Source organism: Ursus maritimus, unplaced genomic scaffold, assembly GCF_017311325.1.
Source record: "Ursus maritimus isolate PB19 unplaced genomic scaffold, ASM1731132v1 scaffold_27, whole genome shotgun sequence".
Taxonomy (NCBI): Eukaryota; Metazoa; Chordata; class Mammalia; order Carnivora; family Ursidae; genus Ursus; species Ursus maritimus.
The window spans coordinates 7,924,145-7,943,838 of NW_024425230.1; the positions used below are offsets into that span (position 1 = coordinate 7,924,145).

Genomic DNA, 19,694 nt, shown 5'->3' on the forward strand with positions numbered 1-19,694 from the left:
CTGCTGGGTGCGTGCTGGTCCTGAGCTCAGAGTGGCCTCTCTTGTTTGTCCTACCAAAGCTATATCTGAAAATACGAATCTAATTTTAGTGGCAACACCCTTTGATGGGTGTTTTTGGGGACATGATACAGAGTGGAAAAAGATCTGGCCTCAAATGACAGCTTACAGAGCCTCGCTCTCTATCATGAGGTCCTCACGCTCCCCCCTCAATCAGTTCCTTGCCCCGTAGTTAACGTGCCCGGCTCCTGTGTGGTTTGGAAATCTGGCTCTAATGTGGTCTTCGGAGGTTGAGAATGGATGATAATTCCTAACTAGCACCCGTGCCAAGTACTTCTCGTGGTGCTGTCAACTGTGTGGCCTGTGTTAGGAACGCGTTAGGGAAATGGCCGTGGAGCGCCTAGACGAACCAGGCCCTTTGGAAGTCGGTGTCCTAGGAAGTAGCTAGGAATGTGTTTGCAAATTGAAGGACCCGCATCCTGCATCCTCCAGCCATGGCCAGGCAGGGGAGGTCCCCGTGGATGCAGGGGCTGAGCTGGGACAGCTTGAGGGCTGCAGGCTTTGGGGGGCCTGGGACCTCGGCTGGCTCAAGTGTGGCTGTGGGCCACATGGTGTAACTGGATCAACACCACACACTGCTTAGAACAGCACCAGAGTGTGGCCTGGTACGTGCAGGCCGGTTCTGCCTCTGACCTCCACGTAGCTCCTCGGACAGAATGGATTACAGCCCAAAGGCTTCTGGAGCATGTGGGCAAGCAGGAGCCTCCTGTTCTGGGATTTTGGAAGAGTGAGCTATTCCTGGAATTCAAACAAAAGATCAAGTTATCCTGGCAAAGCTGCCATGTTGCGAAAATAGTGTACAGACAGATATCTAAGGACGGATGGCCTGCCATTCAGAGCCAAGAATGGAATCATAGGAGCAGAAGTGACAATGAAAACACAAATCGATAGTGAAGAATTAGAGCAGTCATTTCCCTCACCTAAAGCATTCTGATGGCCAAGAACCCCAAAAGTAGAAAATAAAGGGAAGATAGGGATTTGTGTCTGTCTGACGCAGACATGGAGCTGGCAACGCCACTGTCCCCAGCTTGTGTCCCAGTGGCCGGTCACAAGGGTTCCTCGAAGTGGCTCACAGCTAGACGACTGTGTGTTGGGCTGGAGCCCCAGTGAGTCTATGAGCATGAGCAGTGTGTCCCCTGCTGGACACACTGCACCTCGGCCCCTCGTTTGCACAAGAAGGACAGCAGCGACCTCCTCCACGTGGGCTCACTGCTCTGACCACTCAGGGATAGAAGACTAAAGCAGGGAAGCCCAGACTGTGGCCTGCACCTGGGCTGACCCCCACACCTGTCTAACTTGGCTTCTGACGTGCTTTTTAACATCGCAGGTCTCACCTGCAAATTGCAGTCGAGGTTTCTCACTTCTGTTTAACCCTGGGAAGACCTAGCAGCAGGGCCCATAATTCCCATGTGGAGGTGGACGGCAGGGCGGGGTCCCTGCCTCCCCCCTTCTCCCTACCCCACTCCGCGCATGGCTGGATATGCTCCGTTTAGCCTGTCCTCCCCGTGCCTCTCACCTCCCCTGACATAGTCTGGCGTCTGTGCCATTCGTCCTGCCATTTTTGAGGACGTCCTCCCTACTCCCAGCCTCCAGGGACATTCGGGGTTGCATTACCACTGTCACCCCATCGCACTTCTCTGCCCACCTGAACAGGCTACACAGGAAGAAGCCCAAGACCAACCTTCCCGTGGTCCGGGGTGAGGGCTTCTAATAGCAGGTCTTCTTGGTGCAACGCAACTGTCCCGTTTGGAAGCAGATGGGGCAAGGCTCAGGGCCAGGCCCCAGATCTGCTCTCTGGATATTCCAAGAAGGGGAGGAGGCCAGTTGAGGGAGCTTCAGTGAGACCTGCGGACAGAGAACACGGCCTGGGCGGTCATGGTGCGTCCCTGGTCCTCGGGTGACTAGGAAGGGATATGGTGGGTGCGGAGCCCTGCAGTGGGAGCCCTGCACCTTGCGCTTCTGTGAGGGAGGGAAGCCTTGGGCCAGGCACCTCAAGAGCATTCTGGGGGTGGTTTCAGGCCTGTCCAGTGACTCTGGGCTTGGTACCTTTCAGGGAAATTGAAGGAATGGAGCCTCATCTTGTACGGCACCGCCGAGCACCCATACAACACCTTCAGCTCCCATCAGTCACGCTCTCGGATGCTGGAGCTCTCAGCCCCCGTATTGGAGCCACCCAAGGCTGCTCTGTCACCGTCCCAGACCGAGGCTCCTGAGGACGAGGAGGACTACACAGGTAATGAACTTGTAGCCAGAGGAGATGGCCAGGCCAGCCTCTGAGTTTTGTTTTTCCACTGCAGCTCTTAAAATGTGGGACCGTTCCTGGCCAAAGGTGGGGATTATGACGGTGGGTCTTCCTTCTTTCCTGGAAGTTGTAATAATGATGGTAATTTGCACTCACACAGCTCCTCCCACCCACGGCTCTCCTAATATTTTACAGACCAGTAAGTATGCTTCAAACCAGTAAGTATTCTTCAACCTTCCCAGGCCGGGAAACAGAAAGTTCTATATGCCCAACCAGAACTGAGACTTGCCCCCTGGCTAATGAGCCTCCTCCTGGGGCCCTGTCTTACCCTCAAAATCTCTTCGTCTCATGCCTCAGCCTCCTGACCCTCTCAAGTCCATCCACTTTCTGTCCCTATAGCCAGAAGGTGGGAAGGATTCGGGTCCTAATGGACCCGGGAGGGTTGGGGTGAATGAGCATGGCCAGGAAAGGAGGTAGCAGTGGAAGTCTTGACCACCCTTGACAGCTGGGATGATGGCCCAGGAGAAGGTCTCAGCACCTTACATCAGTAGATACTAATGTCACCAAAACCAGGTTAGGCATCTCACAGGAAATAAAGATGCCTTGTGTGAATCCCTTTCCTCCAGCCGTACCATTGTCGGTGGGGAGACCCTTGGCTCTGGACCTCCGGCCCCCTGCACGGAGACAGCAGCCTGGAGAATATTTCCAACCACTGGTCCGGGCACAGTCGTGATTAGCATGTTAGGTTCCTTTCTCTCTGAACCATCCCACAGTGATTTGTGAGAAACTGAGTGTTTCTGGTTGGGCATATTTTCCTTAGCTAAATATTACAGCTGCTTGGTAAATGATGGGTGATATCTAAGGATATTGATGTTTTGAGTTATCTAATAGCTTCTGAAAAAAGAAAAGTAACAAAACAGAGAATTCCGCCGATACCTATTGAGCATAAATTATGGTTGATTCAATTTTCAATTTCTTCTACCGTTCCTTTAACATGGAGCATTGAATTATGTATGGACTAATCTGTTCTGTTTCCCCCTGTGATTTATAAGTGGTGGCAAGATTCAGTAATTATTAATAAAGGTCTGATTTTTTTTTTTCTTAAAATCTGCTACTGACTCTAACCTTACACTACCCTGGAATCTCACAAGTGGACTGCCCTGCAGCCCAAGTGACTTAGTCTGCCCCAAGCACAGCCTAGATGGATAGAGAGCGTCGCCGTGGGAATAGGATGTGTTCCTGACTCTCAGGGAAGGTCCCTACAGTCTTGGGGCAAGTGGGACGGGCAGGCCAGTCATAGCAGGAAAAGCCAGAGACAGGGAAAGAGCAAGAGAGGGGTGAGATCAGGAGGATGCTGTGGTGTGGAGGGCTGTGGGAGAGAAGAGGAGGAGGAGAAGGAGAAGAAGGAGGGAGAGGAGGGGGGTGAGGGGGAGGGGAGGGAGCAGCCATGTTAGAGTCCACGGTCAAGGGCTTGTGCGATGGGGCTGCTCATCCAAGCCTCTTGTGAAGGAGCAGATCAGCCCCAGTGAAGCTCAGGGAAAGAGAGGGTGATTTTGAAGTGGCCCCATGATTATTATCAGCTTTCAGCAGTTTTAGCAGAGGTAAGGCGGGTTGAAGCAGGAGTTTGCAGGGGTGGCCCCATGGGGGAGAAGGTTCTCAAGAATTCGGAGAGCTGGCCTCAGACAGAGGTGCATGGGATGATGAGCACAGCCTGGTGGGACTCCACGGAAGGCCTGTGCATCGGGAAGAGGTAGGGGAGTCTGATGGAGCAGTGGTCCCAGGAGACAGCAACAGGGGGCCCTGGAAAGCACTGCACTGGGGGCAGAGATGAAGGACCAGCGCTTGTCCCAGGGACAAGAGGTAAAGGGGAGGAGGCGAGCACGGGGCAGAGACAGAGTCCAGCCTCCCACACTCCTGTGCGGGGTGTCTGGTGCCTCACCGGAGCTGGCAGGAGAGCTGCCCTGGGAGAGGGCAGCCATGATGCAGATGGGCAGCGGCCATATTCTCAGCCAACATTGTCCCTGGGAACGGGGACAGAGGAGGTGGCCACAGTTAGTGCCCCGGGGCCATGACAAGTGGAAATCCACGGTTGTGGTGGAGTCTGGGGTTCCTGAGGTCAATGAAGGTGTGGAAATCCAACGGAAGAGGTAGGGCTGGGAGATCGGGAGGCTGGAGGGTCCAGCAGGGAGGTAGGGCAGTAGCCGCATGGCCGGGTAAGGTGCCAGGGAAACATGAGCAGCTGAGGTACTGAAGATGGAGAGCCTGAGGTGATGGCCTGCCTGCTGGGACATGTGCTGGAGGCCACTGGAGAACACCAGGTGTGGCAGTGAGTGAGGCCACCCCAGTGACCCATCTCTGATGCTTGGGTCAAGTGCCCCACCCCAGAAACAGATTCAGCAGGCCTGGGGGTGCTCAGAGGCTGTGCTGGGTGATCCCAGGTAGTAGGGCTGGGGAGCTGGGATGGTGGCAGGCCACGGGGAGGAGCTCGGGCTGCTCCAGGAGAGTGGCCTCAAGGGAAGGACAAAAGGTTGTGAGGATAGCTTGGGACAATGTAGTCGCCACACAGGACTGAGGGGAGCCAGGAGCCCCAGAAGCCTTTGCCTAGACACGTTCCAGGACAGCTCAACAGGCACAGAGGAGTTGATATGCAGGACGTGTGGCATGTCCAGTGCAGGACTGTGTCGGGTCACAGACTTAGGGCCCATCAGCGCTTAACCTGGCAGAGCTGAGGCCCTGGTGACAAGCTGTCAGGAGGGAAGACCGGACCTGCAGTGAAAGGGGTCTGTTAGTCTCGTCCGCACCTCCTGTCTGCAGTCGACCACGGCTGCCCCTGCCTTCTGCCTCACGTCCAGCGGTTTGCTGGTGAGGTTCTAGCATGCCTTTCCTGGATGACATGAACAGCAGGGAAAAGATCGCGACACTTAGCAAGTCCTCCTGTTCCTCCAGAAACTGGTCTAAGTACCACCTGATGACAAAGGCCTTCTAGATCTCCCAAGTTGCATTCTAACATTTGTTTATGGGGCTTTTTTACTCCTGGATTTTCTTCACAAAAGATTTGGTAGAGATTTCAAATAAGCCTCTGTCATTCTTTTTTTTTTTTTTAAGATTTTATTTATTTATTTAAAAGAGAGACAGCCAGCGAGAGAGGGAACACAAGCAGGGGGAGTGGGAGAGGAAGAAGCAGGCTCCCAGCGGAGCAGGGAGCCCAATGCGGGGCTCCATCCCTGGACTCTGGGATCAGGCCCTGAGCCGAAGGCAGACGCTTAATGACTGCGCCACCCAGGCGCCCCAAGCCTATGTCATTCTAACACCCTGTAGATGGGAGTCCGGGGCTAGTCCGCCCATGAATCACGCTCCTCTAGTATCTGGAGCCTTGGGAATATATGCTCACCCGGGGAACGTGCTACAGCATTCTGAAAAAAACACGTGCAATCTTAGGAGTGATGGAGTGAGTGGAATAAGCCAGCCAGCCAAGTAGATTGAATCCAAGAGCACTTCATCGAGAGGTGACCTTGATACTGGGCTTTTTGAGACGACTCAAGTAGGCAGCCACACGAGAGGGTGCTTAGAGATACTCTGAGCATCCTGCCTGGGGCAGTGTCTTACCAAGATCTTCATGGGGGTGGCACATGGCTGGTTAGCTAGATGCCCAGTTGGGATTTGCTGCTTTCACTGTTGGGTGGACCCCAGCCTTGCACGGGACTCTCTTCAGGTTATTGACTAACTTCTCCATCACAGAGAGGCCCCGGGAGGGAGGAAGAGGATGAAGTCCAGTGCACACACCATGAACCAGGCCTTTCCCAAGGCTATCCCTCTCTTGGGACATCCTAGAACATTCTGTTTGTGGATGTTTCCCAATTTCCACCCACTCTTCTTTCATCCCTTCTCTTACCCTTAAGCCACTCAGCAAATATTTATTAGGTACCTACCCTATGCCAAACGCCTTTCTAGGTGCTGGGAATATAGCAGTAAACACCCTAGACCAGATCCCGCCTCCTGGAGCTCTTGTCTCCCATGCCAGGAAAGAGTGGGAAAATTATTCCGTCTCCTCCCTGTCCCCTCCAAATTTCCTTAAGACTAAAGAAATTGTTTACTTTATCAAACGAGACAGACCTGCTGCTTCCCTTGGATTTCTGGGGGAGAAATCACTACGGAAGGCAGTGGTCCTTAGGGTGATGTATCCTTGGGGCCGCTGCAGGGGGTGCTGGGTGGGAAGTCAGAGCCCAGTAGTCCAACTCATATGGGTCTTCAGCGCAGTGGGTCATTAAAAACAATGTGGCAGGAAGCAAGGATTTCTGAGGCTCTCGCCCATAAATGGCCTAGAATAAGGTGGACAAGAATCAAATCAAATGAGAATTGACTGCAAAGTAGCCCGACAGTCTGGAGCTGGAGAAGGTGTGAGGGTAGGCTCAGTGATAAGCTTTGGGCACGTCAGGCCAAGTGCTGGAACTCAGACTTGAGGCACCGACTCCAGAGCCCTCCCCAGCCCAGCCCAGCCCAGCCCAGCCCAGCGCGCTCCTGGGGATGAACGCAGCCTTGAAAGGGGTTCACAGTGGGACCCACAATGAAAACTTTGGAAATATCAACAACAGTAAACCTTCGGGGAGGGAAGCAAAATAAACCGGGTCTGACACTAGGAAGGTCTGCAGGCCCTTTAAGGACGAATGAAGAGGGCTTTGTGCTCCTCAGCAAAGACCCATTGTGGGCAGCAGAGAATGGGGACTTTTGTCTCTGCCTGCACCCCCATGAAATGCTGGTGGCCAGCAAATCACCTTTTCTGTGCTTCTGAACTCGCTCCCCACCCCTTCCAACAACTCGAACCGTACAGAAGGCTTTTTTCTTCTAAAGACTCAAAAGCCTTCATAATACCCCGCTGGGCCCCTCCCCACATGGGGAGGTTTTCTGGAGCCATTGGCCAGGGCTGGAGGAACAGGGTCAGGGGTAAGGCAGGCGGAGGGTCCCACCACAGTGCTGTTCTTCCACATGCTGTGGTCACGTTCCTCAGGCTAGGTCAACGGGACGCGTCCTCTGGACCTGCCCCACCCGGGCCCGAGGCCACTAGACATTTCCTCCAGGGCTCATCCGCAAGGCGTACGCTCAAGGCAGACCTGCAAGAGTGAGGCTGGCTGGGGGCCGCTGAACTCCCTGCATTTCTCTCCACCGCTTTTCCAACGACACGCAGGCCCCAGAGTCAGAATGCGGGGATTTGGGGGGCCTTGGGGGAAGATGGGGTGGCCCACCGCGGAGGCTGAGAGGGAGGGAAGCCAAAAAGGTTTGCAGAAAAGTGCCCACCCTGTCCCCACCGAGGGACAGCCGCACCCCATGGCACTGAGCTTGCAAATCCATCCTGTTCCCACCAAGGCACGTAGGGAATCCTCTCCTCCACCTTTCCTGCTTAATTCCTGTGGGATCATCACTGCCTGGCAGCAGCTTCCCTCATGCCCTTGACACCCCAGAGTGCATTGCTTTGTCCTTCACCTTGGGAATCAGGAGAGATGGCTGGTCCTGGGATCATGACCCCTGATGCAGGGGAATGCCCTGAAGAAGGGTGTTCTCGGCCTCTCTCCTGCCATGGCACACTGCTCATCTCTTGCATCTGGGTCCCCACCCACCTCAGGCTCTTTTCCTCGGGCTGCCATTTGAGTCCTCAGACCCTCTGATGCTGGAACCTGGGGCCAGGCTCAGCTCTCAGCATAGCCAGATTGCCGTGGGGTGGATGCTCCGTCCAGCCCAGCGTCCGGCCGTGCAGCCCCAGCAGCCCCACCACTCTCTAGGGAATCTTCTCCCACCCCTCCTAGGCTGGGATGTCCTGACCCAGGGTCTTAAGGGACTGCCTTTGGTTGACAAAGCATCTCTATGGGTGAAAGGAAATGCTTGTTTCTTTAAGGTCTGTGCCATCCGGAGTGCGGTGACAAGGGCTGTGACGGCCCCAAAGCAGACCAGTGCTTGAACTGTGTCCACTTCAGCTTGGGGAGCGTCAAGACCAGCAGGTAATGGGCTGGGGCTTCCCACGGCATGTCCTGAAGCCCCTCAGAGTACCACCAAGGTGACCTGTTTCCGGCTGTGTGCTGAGTCCCCCCACAGCCTGGCGCCCTACTTATAAAGTCATGTAATACTCCCCAAAAAGGAAATTCCACTGAGATTGATTACTGTGGAATTGTATGAGTTTGAATAACTTCTTATCCTCATCACGCAAGTCATTCATGTCCAGGACAGAGAAATCCCAGGTGGTGGCATTGCGGTGTCTGTGGTTATAAACTGTCTGCAGGCCATTTTGTTAAACAGAAAGGGGTCAGACTGAGTATGCCAAGGCTGACCTCTTGGGAACTAGAGCCGAATGTCATTTTAGAGGCCAGTACTGTTCTAAAAGCCCCACGGGCCAGGCCTGGGGAGCTCCCCCCCACCCTCCCAGTGTCCAGTCAGCAGTGTGGCCCTGCAGGGCTACGGGCATGACTCGCATGGTGTCCTCGAGCTCCCAGACACAGCCACACTCCCCCTGCGCCGTGCAAAGGCAGTCAGCCGCTTGCTGCCTTTACTCACTGCCCGTGACACTAGCTCCCCAAGGGCACCAGCGGTGAGGTTGCCCAGAGCTCAAACTTCCGAAAGTCCAATGCCATCATCCAGGTGCCGTTAAGCACCTCCTCTGGGGAGACTTCGAAAGGCAAGCATTCCCAGGTTCTTATCCAAGTCCCAGACCCTCTCCTGTGTGCTTAGGAACCTCTCAGCTGTGCTCACCAAGTCCATGGGCATACATGGGTTAACCTTCACCCCCGAGGCCTTTGTTTCCCTCCGAGTTTTGCTGACTTGGGGGGTGAGGGCCAGCTAGAATTTCCTCTCCAGCTAGGTGCCCTGGAGAGGACCCAACAGTGCTGTGGGCTTCCAGGGTGGTGGTGGGCCGGGTTGGAAAGGTCCTCTGTGCCTCCTGCTTCCACAGGAAGTGCGTGAGCGTGTGCCCTCTGGGCTACTTTGGGGACAGAGCAGCAAGACGCTGTCGCCGGTGCTACAAGGGGTGTGAGACCTGCTCGGGCAGGAGCCCAGTCCAGTGCCTGTCCTGCCGCCGCGGGTTCTATCACCATCAGGAGATGCACACTTGTGTGACTTTCTGTCCCACTGGATTTTATGCTGACGAAAGTAAGTGCATATCTGTGTGCGTAGGAATGATGAGTCAGCCCCCCTCTCTGGGCTGGGGTCCCCTCTCCTGGGAGAATTTTCCCAGGGAATCTGGAACCAGCTTCTGGACCGGGGGGTTGACAGTGGGACAAAGCCCTTCCCAGGAAAAGCTGCTAAGCTGAAATCGGGATTCAAGTATGGGCAGAAGGTTTTCAGTCCTTCAAAGACAATGAGGAGCCTACTGGCCAGTGTTAATTGGGCTCAGAAGAGATGGGTTAGTCTTTGTGGCACATTTTACAAGTAGGGACCACACCCCTAAGAGGTGGGTGATGCTTTCCTGGTCTTGCGGCTGGGGAAATGAAGCTGAGAGGCGGCAAAAGGCCCACAACTAGTGATGGCACAGGTTTGACTTGAACTCAGAGCCGTGAAACCAGGTGCCCCCCCATTCCACCAGGCCCAGGCAGGTGGGTGGGGCTCTGGGGCTCTGGGGCCCAGGACCCATGCCAGGGTTTCAGCAACACACCTTGCCCCATAAGAGGCAAAAGACAGGGTCTGGGTTAAACAGATGGAGGACAGTTCTCAAGTTCAAAGAAGCTGCCGTTTTGACCTTGGCGATTTGTGTAGATCAAAGCCTTCCCACAGCGGCCCTTGCTATGCAGGAGGGACCATTGATCCAGTCTGCGATGGCATTACAGTTCTTCCCATGGAGAAGGAGCCAGGAAATCCTTAAAGACATATAATGCCACTGAATAACCAGAATCTCTTTAGAGGAATAGCCCATCATCTTGCGAGATGCATTTCACAGCCTTTGCAAACACCTGCCCTGGGCTGCCAGCCAGACCTGTTTTCCGGGTGGAGATGCCTTCATCCCCACCCTGCTCCTAAGGCAAGAATCAGCCACCCTCATTGACCCAGTGTCCTCCCTGAACACCTGCTGCCTGTATGTGATGCCACCTGGGGGGCCCTGGGGAGGAGGCACCGAGGTGGAGCAAGCAGCCCTGAGCTTCCAGGCCCAGACGCAAGGTGGCGATAATGAGGCACCAGAAGGAAAGACGTGATCGTACCAGGCAAATGCTCTTGGGGGTTGTGGTGACCCAGCATTTCCCTAGGAGGTGTGATGGGCGTTCTAGATTTATGTCTCAGTCTTTGTAACTACAAGTCTTCAATAAAGTCCACTATCACAGGTCTCCAACCCTGTCACTTTTTTTTTTTTTTAAATAAAGACTTAAACCTGATTAATCTCTGCTCAGTCAGCCAGGGAACTGGTTTCAGTCCTGCTTGAAATAAACAGAAACAGAGAGTGTCTCCTCTGGAAAGGGCCCCCCCTCCAGAGCCTCCAGGTTGTGTAAGGGCTTTAATTTACTCCAGAAAGGAGAGGAGAGACACCTGGGATCCCACATGTGGGCCTGCGGTCTGGACGAGACCTCTGGCTATTCGATCACTCCATCATCGCTCCTGGAGGCTGACACCGGACGAGCTGTCGTAGCAGCCCCGCTTTGAAATGCCAGAGTCTTCTTTCCCAGGATTGATTCACATCTCTTCTTCTCCTTCTCTTCTCCTCATCTTCTTTTTCTCCAGGTCAGAAAACTTGCCTTAAATGCCACCCAAGCTGTAAAAAGTGCGTTGATGAACCAGAAAAATGCACTGTCTGTAAAGAAGGATTCAGGTAAAAACCTCGCTTCGGACCTGAAGGACAGCGGAGTGTTTATGCTTTTTTGTTGTTTGTTTCTGCCATTGGTTTGACTAAGTTTTGGCAACTTTTTCCTAAAAGATAAAAGCAGAGGCCCAAAGCCCTGCAGGGTGAAGATTCTCCGAGTCTGTAGAAACCAGAGTTCCACTTCGAGATCGATGTTTAAAATAGAAAGTTAGGGGGCGCCTGGGAGGCTCAGTCGGTTAAGGTTAAGCGTCTGCCTTCGGCTCAGGTCATGATCTCAGGGTCCTGGGATCGAGTCCCGCATCTAGCTCCCTGCTTAGAGGGGAGTCTGCTTCTCCCTCTTCCTCTGACCCTCTGCCTGCTTGTGCTCGCTCTCTCTCTCCCCCCCCCCAAATAAATAAGTAAAAATCTTTTTAAAAAATAATAAAAATAAAATAAAATACAAAGTTAGGGGAAAGGTAAAATCTCTACCTTTTATGCAGTACTTGGGGAACTGTTGAAAGCAAAAATCAACCCTACCATATAAAGCAGGGTGCCTGCTGGAAAGGTGAGGATTCTAACAGAGCTCCCGTTTTTTTAGGCACCGGAAATGGCATCCATTCCCGGGACCCTCCCAGTCTGGGCGAGGTGGGCGGGGCAGGGGGCAGGGGAGACGGGCATTGTGAAGCCCTCCCTCCTCCTTTCCATTCTCTGTGTTCTCTCTCTTTTTCCCCAGCTCTGGTATCTCCTTCCTGCTCTGGGATCTTGCTCTAAGGGCATGCTTTTTAGATTCCTGGTTTTCCCTCTCCCACCACGCTCAGCACATGTCTGCTTTAAAAACATTTCACTGGATTAATGATTTTTTATTGGACTATTTTGAAATGTTTGTTTAGCCCATTGAATGCAACCAAATCGCATTTAATGCAACCAAATATATATTACCTGTTCCTCCAAATTACGGTCTAGAGCTTAGAAAACATTCTATTCGAAACTATGCTAGGAACACTCCCAGAGTCCAGGGACTAGAACCTGGGTCTGCATGTTAAGGAAGAAAGGGAAGGGTCAGGGAGAGCCGAGCTTCGCCCCTGCAGTGTGCTCAGGGAATCACCAGAGCTCCTGTTAAAATGCAGATTCTGGTCTAGCAGCTCGGAGGTGAGCCCGCTGCTCTGCGTTCCTAACAGACTCCCAGGTGTTGCAGATGCGGAATTCACCAGTAGAGTGGAATGTATTTGGAATAGGTGCTGATGGGAAAAATTTTACAAGTCCTGGTTCCAGGTGCTATCACCAATAGTGCCTCATTTAAATCTTCACAGCAACTTAGGACGTGGATATTATTTTTTTAAAAGATTGTATTTATTTGTTAGAGAGAGAGCATGAGGAGGGGGAGGGACAGAGGGAGAAGCAGGCTCCCTGCTGAGCGGGGAGCATGAAGTGGGACTTGATCCCAAGACCCTGAGATCAGGACCTGAGCCGAAGGCAGACACTTAACCGACTGAGCCACTCAGGCTCCCCTAGGATGTTAATAATATTGCTCCCGTTTTACTCACTGGGGAGAAAAACAGTTTGCCCAGGAAGTGCAATGACCCTGCCTTCATGAGTTTCCCCTTAGCCTGTCCTTACTCTTCCAGATCAGGGAGAAGAAGATCAGGAAAGAAGAGGCTCCATGGTCCAAGCTCCCGGGAGTCTGGGGAGAGGAAAGGGAAGCAGGACCCCCAGAGTCACACATCACATGTGTGGTCCTGTAAACCTGTAGTCTGGACAAGGCAGGATTAGCAGGGGAAGGATGAAGTGGTCAAGGAAGGAAGTCCCCAAAGGGAAAGGTGGCATTGAGCTGGTGGCCACAGCTGGTGACACCAATCCCAGGCAGGTGTTAGTGGTGGGGAGGAGGTGGGGAGGCTCCGTGGGCCCAACTCACTAGAACTTGCCTCCTGTCTTGGGAACATGGGGGTGGGGAGTCCCAGGGAGCTGGTTTCTGGGTCCCGTGAGTCCTGTGGGAGAGAGGAGTTCAGCTGCTCAGGTCAGGAATAGGGTCACGGATGGAAAAATGCCTGCCAAGGAGTAGCCCCACGGACGGAGGCAGCCGTTCCAGCCACGACAGGCATTCAGAGCGGCACGCAAACTCGGAAAACATTGTCAGCCATAATCCACAGAAAGCTTCCTTTTATTGCCCAATATCCTTTTAAGCTGTGGCTTCAAATCATCGCTGTCACGTTAAAGCGGTGAGAGCAGCCGAGCTGCCGACTGGTGGCCATCTATCTCTTTAGGGGATAAATGCAGGAAGGGTTCGAGGGGGAACATCAGTTACTGAAGACCTGATTTAACTGCCAGTCTCGGTGGCCCTGGAGCCCTGAGCGGGCATCTGCCGTGGGTGTGGAGAGGCTGCCAGACCCCCTGACATCGCCCCACTAAACGCAGGAATCTCTGGATCTCGCAAACATGCCAGAGAGCTTGTCCCCTGTGCCTGGTGGCAGACCCCATTCGACGTGTGCATTGAACCCAGTGTAATCTTGCGAGCCGAGGAAATCCTAGTAGCAGACGCACTACCGTGTGCCAGATAACCTTCGCAGTGTTTCCCGAGTCTTGCTCATTTAGTCCTCAAAACAGCCTTCCAGTGCGGGAGCCATGCTTGTCTCAAGGACCAGGAGAGGAGACAGGTGAGGGGACCGCACGTGCTGGCTTACCCGGGGTCGGGGTGGCACAGCTAGGACGTGGCCGAGGCAGGATCCCACAGTGGGCAGTCCAGCTCCAGAGACAATTCCAGAATCCACATACTCGGCTGTATCGTTGAGTAGGGTAGGGTAGGTCCCCACCAGGTGAGACAGGAAGGCAGGAACCGTATCAGGCAGGGCCTGTCAGGTCCCAGGAGTGGATTTTATTTCCAGTTCATTGCGAGGCACCGAAGGTTTCAAGGCAGGCTTTTAGGACCTGTCTGGCCACCGCCACCCGGAGTCACACATCATCAGAGCTCACACTTTGTGGAGGGTCTGGGACCGACCAGACTGAGCCAGCCTGCCACTGGGGTGACCCACCCAAGCTCACTTTCTCCCCTCGGGGTTTGGCTTCCACTTTGTTCCTGTCGATGAAGAGAAGCCATCACAGACCAAGAGACAGCCTGAGGACTCTCGCACCAGGACCGAAGCCCCAGGGGATGGAGCCTGGGCTTCTAGGTCGGGGGCATCTCTTCCTGCCTGGCCTCCCGCCGGCTTAGGATCACTCTTGCTGTGCTTTCATTTGCTTGGAACCTCAGGCAGCACAAAGAGCTGTGGTTTAGCAACTTTCCTTTCCTCTCATGAGAGGCGAGTGAGAGCAGATCGTAATTTCATTAGAATTTTGGAAGGGATATGAAAACACGCCTTTTTTTTTTTTTTCTTTTAACAGCTTTGCACGGGGCAGCTGCATTCCAGACTGTGAACCGGGCACCTACTTTGATTCTGAGCTCATCAAATGTGGGGAATGCCATCACACCTGCCAAACCTGTGTGGGTGAGTTCATCGCCCGCAGGGGCCTTGCTTCCATTATGCCAGACGGTTGGAACCTGGGTCACTGACTCTGGGCAAACTGTCTCGAAGCCAGGAAAACCCTAAGACGCCCTGGACTTTGCGGGGTATTGCAACATTCGATCACAGGGACCCTTCCAGGGGAGGGAGTGGGAGAGGGGGAAATTAGTGTTTAATGGGTCCAGAGTTTCAGTTGGGGGAGCTGAAAAAGTTCTGGAGATGGATGGCGGTGACGGTTTCACGACAGCACGGATGTTTCAAGCCACAGAACCGTACACTTAAAAACGGTTACTACGGTAAATTTCATGTTCTGTTCCTTTCCTCACAATTTTGAAAATTCAAAATAAAGAAACATCGTGAGACCTCACTTTGCATGAGGCAGCCTGGGTTTCCAGCCAGGCAGCCGATGCTCTGAGGGGCCCGCGGGAAGCTCACCTGCCTGGGGCTCAGCCCGCCCCGTGGAAAGGCACTGCCTGAGACGCCGGACTGTAAGCCTCAGAGAGACGGTGGTGAAGCAAAAGAGGCTTTCTGAAAACACAGCCTTCCCTCTTGGTACCGGGCTTCCCTCATTTTGAACATTTTATTCAAAGAGGAAAAGCCTTCTATAAACAATTTCATGTGTATTACAATTCCCCACAAAGATGATAGCGCAGCTGTCTCCCAGGCACCGTTTTTATGCAGAAGAGCAGAAAATGGGTTCGTGTTACGGGGTTTCCTGTTGCAGAGTTATTCGCTCTAGATGTTGAAGTGCATTATGAGTCTGTGCACTCGGATGCACTGTAGGTTGTCCTCGCCTCCTGACCCTCTTCCTGACCCTGCACTTGGCAGGAGCAGCACAGCCCACCCCCCCACCCCCACCCCCCGCCAGCACCATGTGGCCCTGTGAGCCCCATGTGGGCATCAGCTGTGCTTTCCAGGTGTGGGCGTGCCAGAGGAGGCAGGGCTGTGGCCAAGGCCAGCACCCCCGAGCCTGCAGGGCATGTGCCTTCCTGGGACGCCCTCCTGGGACAACCCCACAGCAGCGGGAGCTCGGCTTTTGGAAGCATTCTCCTCCACTGGCCGTTCGCTGTTTTTCCTCACCATTGCCCTCTTATTTTCTTGCCCTCATTTCTATTCTTTGTTTTGTCCCCTCGTTTAGCCCAGGTTGATTAAGGAGCGTCGCTGATGTCACTTATTTAAGTTTCGTAGTCACCCAAATCCATAAAATTCAGAAATGCGCCTTTACCCCGCTTTTGATTTCAATAATTCAATTTACTTTTCTTTCTCCATGTCCCCAGACTGCCTGTTGGCAAACAGCTTTGTAGAGATGCTCATAGTTTCTCTCGTCTCAACCCGTTGACTTCTCTGTCACTTCAGGCATGTAATTCAACGGCGTGCAGGGCTAAGGCTGTCTGGGGGGTCTCCCTTCCTCCATGCGCCTGCCTGCCTGGCTTCTCTCTAAGCTCCTGAGACACACGCATCCACTCCCTGGCAGCTGCTCGGGAGAGGACCTACTTCTGTGCTCTCAGTTGCCTGGAGGTTTTTTGCTCAGTGTTAGTTATGAGTCTGTGTTGGAAGTTGCCGTTCTCAGCTGTCAGCTCCCCACCCCCTGGAGGCCCCAGGCCCACCTAGCCTTCCCCTCGCTGCCCCAATTCAGTGATCCATCACTGATGCAGGGGCCTGGCCATGCGCAGGGTTGTGGCCAGGCACAAGTGCAGGGTGGGACACGGTGGTATCTATCTCCACCCGGGGCTGGCAGTGCCCCAGGGCATTTGGACGAGCCACTTGCCCATTCCTGGTCCAGATGCCCAGAGTCCCGGTACAGAGGATTTGCCTCTTTGGGGCTGCCTGATAGCCGGGGGTTGCTGTAGGGGACCCGTGGGACGGGGAGGTGCCTGGCTCAGCTTGTCCCCAGCTGGGGTGTAGCATGTCGGTCAGGACTGTGCAGCTAGTAAAGCATATGCACGGCGAGTTGAGGGGTCGTGCCCCAGGTCCACGTGAGGGTCGGCCCTCACTCATGGGCATCCCTTCCTCAGGCCTCTGCCCAAGGGAGAAGGGCATGAAATAGCAGGTAAAAACTCCATGACAGCTGGAGAGAGAGATTGAAGAAGCAAGGAACGCATGTACGTTAGTACCCTTGATGGCGCATTTTCCCTGCATTTGGAACAAGAACCCCACGTGTTCACTCTGTAGTGGGGCCCCACAAATGATGTGTTGGGTCCCGAGTCAGCAAACCCCATTTTGCTCTTAGTGTTAGGATCTGTAGCTGCTTTTCAAGTGTCTGAAGCTGGCGAAGACTTAATAGAATCCTTAAGACACTTTGGGTTCTAAAGTTCAGAGATTGTGGTAATTGTGAAAATAGTAGGTCCTGAAAATTTGTGTTTAATCAGCTTTTTTACTGTGGCGAGATAGCCCTATCATCAAGTTTACCAGCTTAACCGTTTTTAAGGGTACCCTTCAGTGGCTTTAAGTACATCCACATTGTTCCTCACCACCATCCGTTTCCAGAACTTCTGCCTCTTCCCGGCTGAATGTCCTTCAACTGCTTTAAAGTTCAGTAAGTCAGGGGCGCCTGGGTGGCTCAGTCGTTAAGCGTCTGCCTTTGGCCCAGGGTGTGATCCCAGAGTCCTGGGATTGAGCCCCGCTTCGCGCTTCCTGCTCTGCTGGGAACCTGCTTCTTCCTCTCCCACTCCCCCTGCTTCTGTTCCCTCTCTCTCTGGCTGTGTCTCTCTCTGTCCAACAAGTAAATAAAATCTTTAAAAAATAAAATAAAATAAAGTTCAGTAAGTCAAACTTTTAACTAAGTACAATTGAGCCTTGAACAATGTGGGTTTGACCTGCATGGGTCCACTTAGACATTGATTTTTTTCAATAAATACAGTAGAGTAAATGTATTTTCTCTTCCTTATGATTTTCTTAATAACATTTTTTCGAGCTGACTTTATTGTAAGAATACAGTATATAACACGTATCACTGACACAATATGTGGCAATTGACCGTTTATGTTATCAGAAAGGCTTCTGGCCAGCAGTAGGCTCTTAGTGGCTAAGTTTTGGGGAGAATCCAAAGTTGTATGCAGATTTTCGACATCATGGGGGTTGGTGCCCCAACCCCTGCGCTGGTCAGGGGTCAACTATACAAACACAAACGAGTGTTCTTCCCCACCACAGAAGCTCCTTAGGCATTAAGGACCCTAGTGACCGAAGCAGGAGAATGTGGGTAACAGAGTTCAGCAGGGGAGGCCCCAGCGGGGACAGCCACAGGGATCGCACAGCTCCTGAGGCCCTGGGCTTCCAAGGGCCAAGTGGCCAATGCCAGATGCTCCCTGGAGATATATGATGGAGGGGTGGCCAAAGCACAGGAGCAATCTTCCATCTAGAATGACATAACCTGGAAAGAAAGCCTGCACGTCTGAGGGGCATTGCGGTGAAGGAAGGGGACATACCACATGGACACGATGGGTGCATGGGCGGTTGTTCATTATGGAGGCCCTGTGACCCTGAAGGTTCCTGCTTCTGCATCCCTCTCACAATGCTGGATGAGCTCAGAATGCCCTTCCAGGCCTCAAGCTGTGGTTCTGAGAGATGAAACCAGCTGCCAGCGCACTGAGCCCTGGGGTGCTGGGACCACCCTGCAGACCCCTGTCTGCAAGGGGGTCTTCCCTTGACACAGCCAAGAGGCCCCTTCTAAGTCCAGAAGCTACTCCAGGAAGAGGGTCAGAGACCACTGCCTTAGCTGCCAGGCCTCAAGCGAAGAGCACAGCGAAATCGGAGGAAGAAGTTTAACCGGGACTGTGAGCACCATAAGCATCTAAGATGACTTCTTGCCGTGTTCGGTCCCCTAAGCTGTCAGCCAGCGGCCATCTTGCTGCCTCTGAGCCCCATCGGGTGCTCCTCAGCAACATCTGGCACCGAGTGGACTCCAGTGCTTACTGGTTGTACATGAATGAATCAATGGACAATGGTAGCGGTTTCTTCGTTCTAGACCAACATCTGCCGCAGGCTGATGAGTCCACTTGGTTGAGCTGCAGGTTCTCCCTCTTGACTCTTGGTCCCTCATTCTGAGCTTTTGTCTCTTGGGGTTGCCACTCCCCCCTCCATAAGCCCTTAGTTGTTCGTTCTCTGCTGTCGAAAATGGCCTGGTTGTCCACACTGACTACCTGCCCACACCATCCCCACCAATCTCTTCCTTCGCTTTTCCCACACCCTCCCGAAAGACATATGCAAGCCACAAATGTGAGCCGTTGATACAGTGTTACATTTCCTAGAGAAACGGGCAGAAATAAGGATAATAACATATCTTATTTAACCCAATGTACCTAAAATATTATCATTTCAACATATAATGAATAAAAAGTAAGCACTTTTTCAGTCTGTTTTAATGCTAAGTGTGTGGAATCCAGCGTGTGATGTATTCTGCACGTACAGTACCTCTGAGCTTGGTGCAGCCACGTTTCAAGTGCTCCAAGCCACACGGGGCTGCCTCTAGCAAAAAGCAGTAGGACCAAGGCCTGTTGGCAAGGAAACATTTGGAGTCAGGGCCGTCAGACACGGCACAGGCAGTAGGAACTATTCTGGGTCTGGCTCATGCCTCCACATCCACCCAATGACATGGGGACATGGGTGAGGATGGCCCGGTGCAGACACGGGGTGGGCACCTGGGAGCCCTCGCTGCGGTGGGGAACATGGGGCATCCGGACCAAACCCCGGATCCCCGGGGCCCTGTGGCAGGCCTGAAGCATGGTCACGGGCAGGCGGTCCCTGACCTCTGCTTCTGTCCCACACCCCCCAGGGCCCAGCAGAGAAGAATGTATTCACTGTGCGGCAAACTTCCACTTCCAAGACTGGAAATGCGTGCCTGCCTGTGGCGAAGGTTTCTATCCAGAGGAGATGCCGGGCTTGCCCCACAAAGTGTGCCGAAGGTATGCAGTCCTTTCACACGGTCTTCCTGGCTCAGACTAAGATTGCTGGGGAAGGGGTGGGGCGCCTGGGTGGCTCAGTCGGTGAAACGTCCTAATCTTGATTTCAGCTCAGGTCATGATCTCAGGGTGGTGAGATCGAGCCTCATGTTGGGCTCCATGCTCAGCAGAGTGTCTGCTTGAGATTCTTGCTCTCTCTCTTTCCCCCTGCTCATGCTCTCTCTCAAATAAATAAATCTTAAGAAAAAAAAAAAAAA

General features: G+C 53.3%; 1 protein-coding gene across 2 annotated transcripts in view; it reads left to right on the forward strand.

Moving 5' to 3' along the window:
- PCSK6 (proprotein convertase subtilisin/kexin type 6) overlaps window positions 1-19,694 on the forward strand; it is a 179,913-nt gene that overhangs the window by 152,031 nt on the left and 8,188 nt on the right. Inside the window, exons 14-20 of one of the 2 annotated variants that reach the window (XM_040642686.1) lie at window positions 2,111-2,290; window positions 2,460-2,498; window positions 8,187-8,289; window positions 9,234-9,430; window positions 10,988-11,075; window positions 14,421-14,524; window positions 19,311-19,440. In XM_040642686.1, coding sequence (XP_040498620.1) covers window positions 2,111-2,290; window positions 2,460-2,498; window positions 8,187-8,289; window positions 9,234-9,430; window positions 10,988-11,075; window positions 14,421-14,524; window positions 19,311-19,440 — 841 coding nt within the window. The remainder of the gene's footprint in view (window positions 1-2,110; window positions 2,291-2,459; window positions 2,499-8,186; window positions 8,290-9,233; window positions 9,431-10,987; window positions 11,076-14,420; window positions 14,525-19,310; window positions 19,441-19,694) is intronic. The other variant, XM_040642687.1, reaches the window with a different exon arrangement.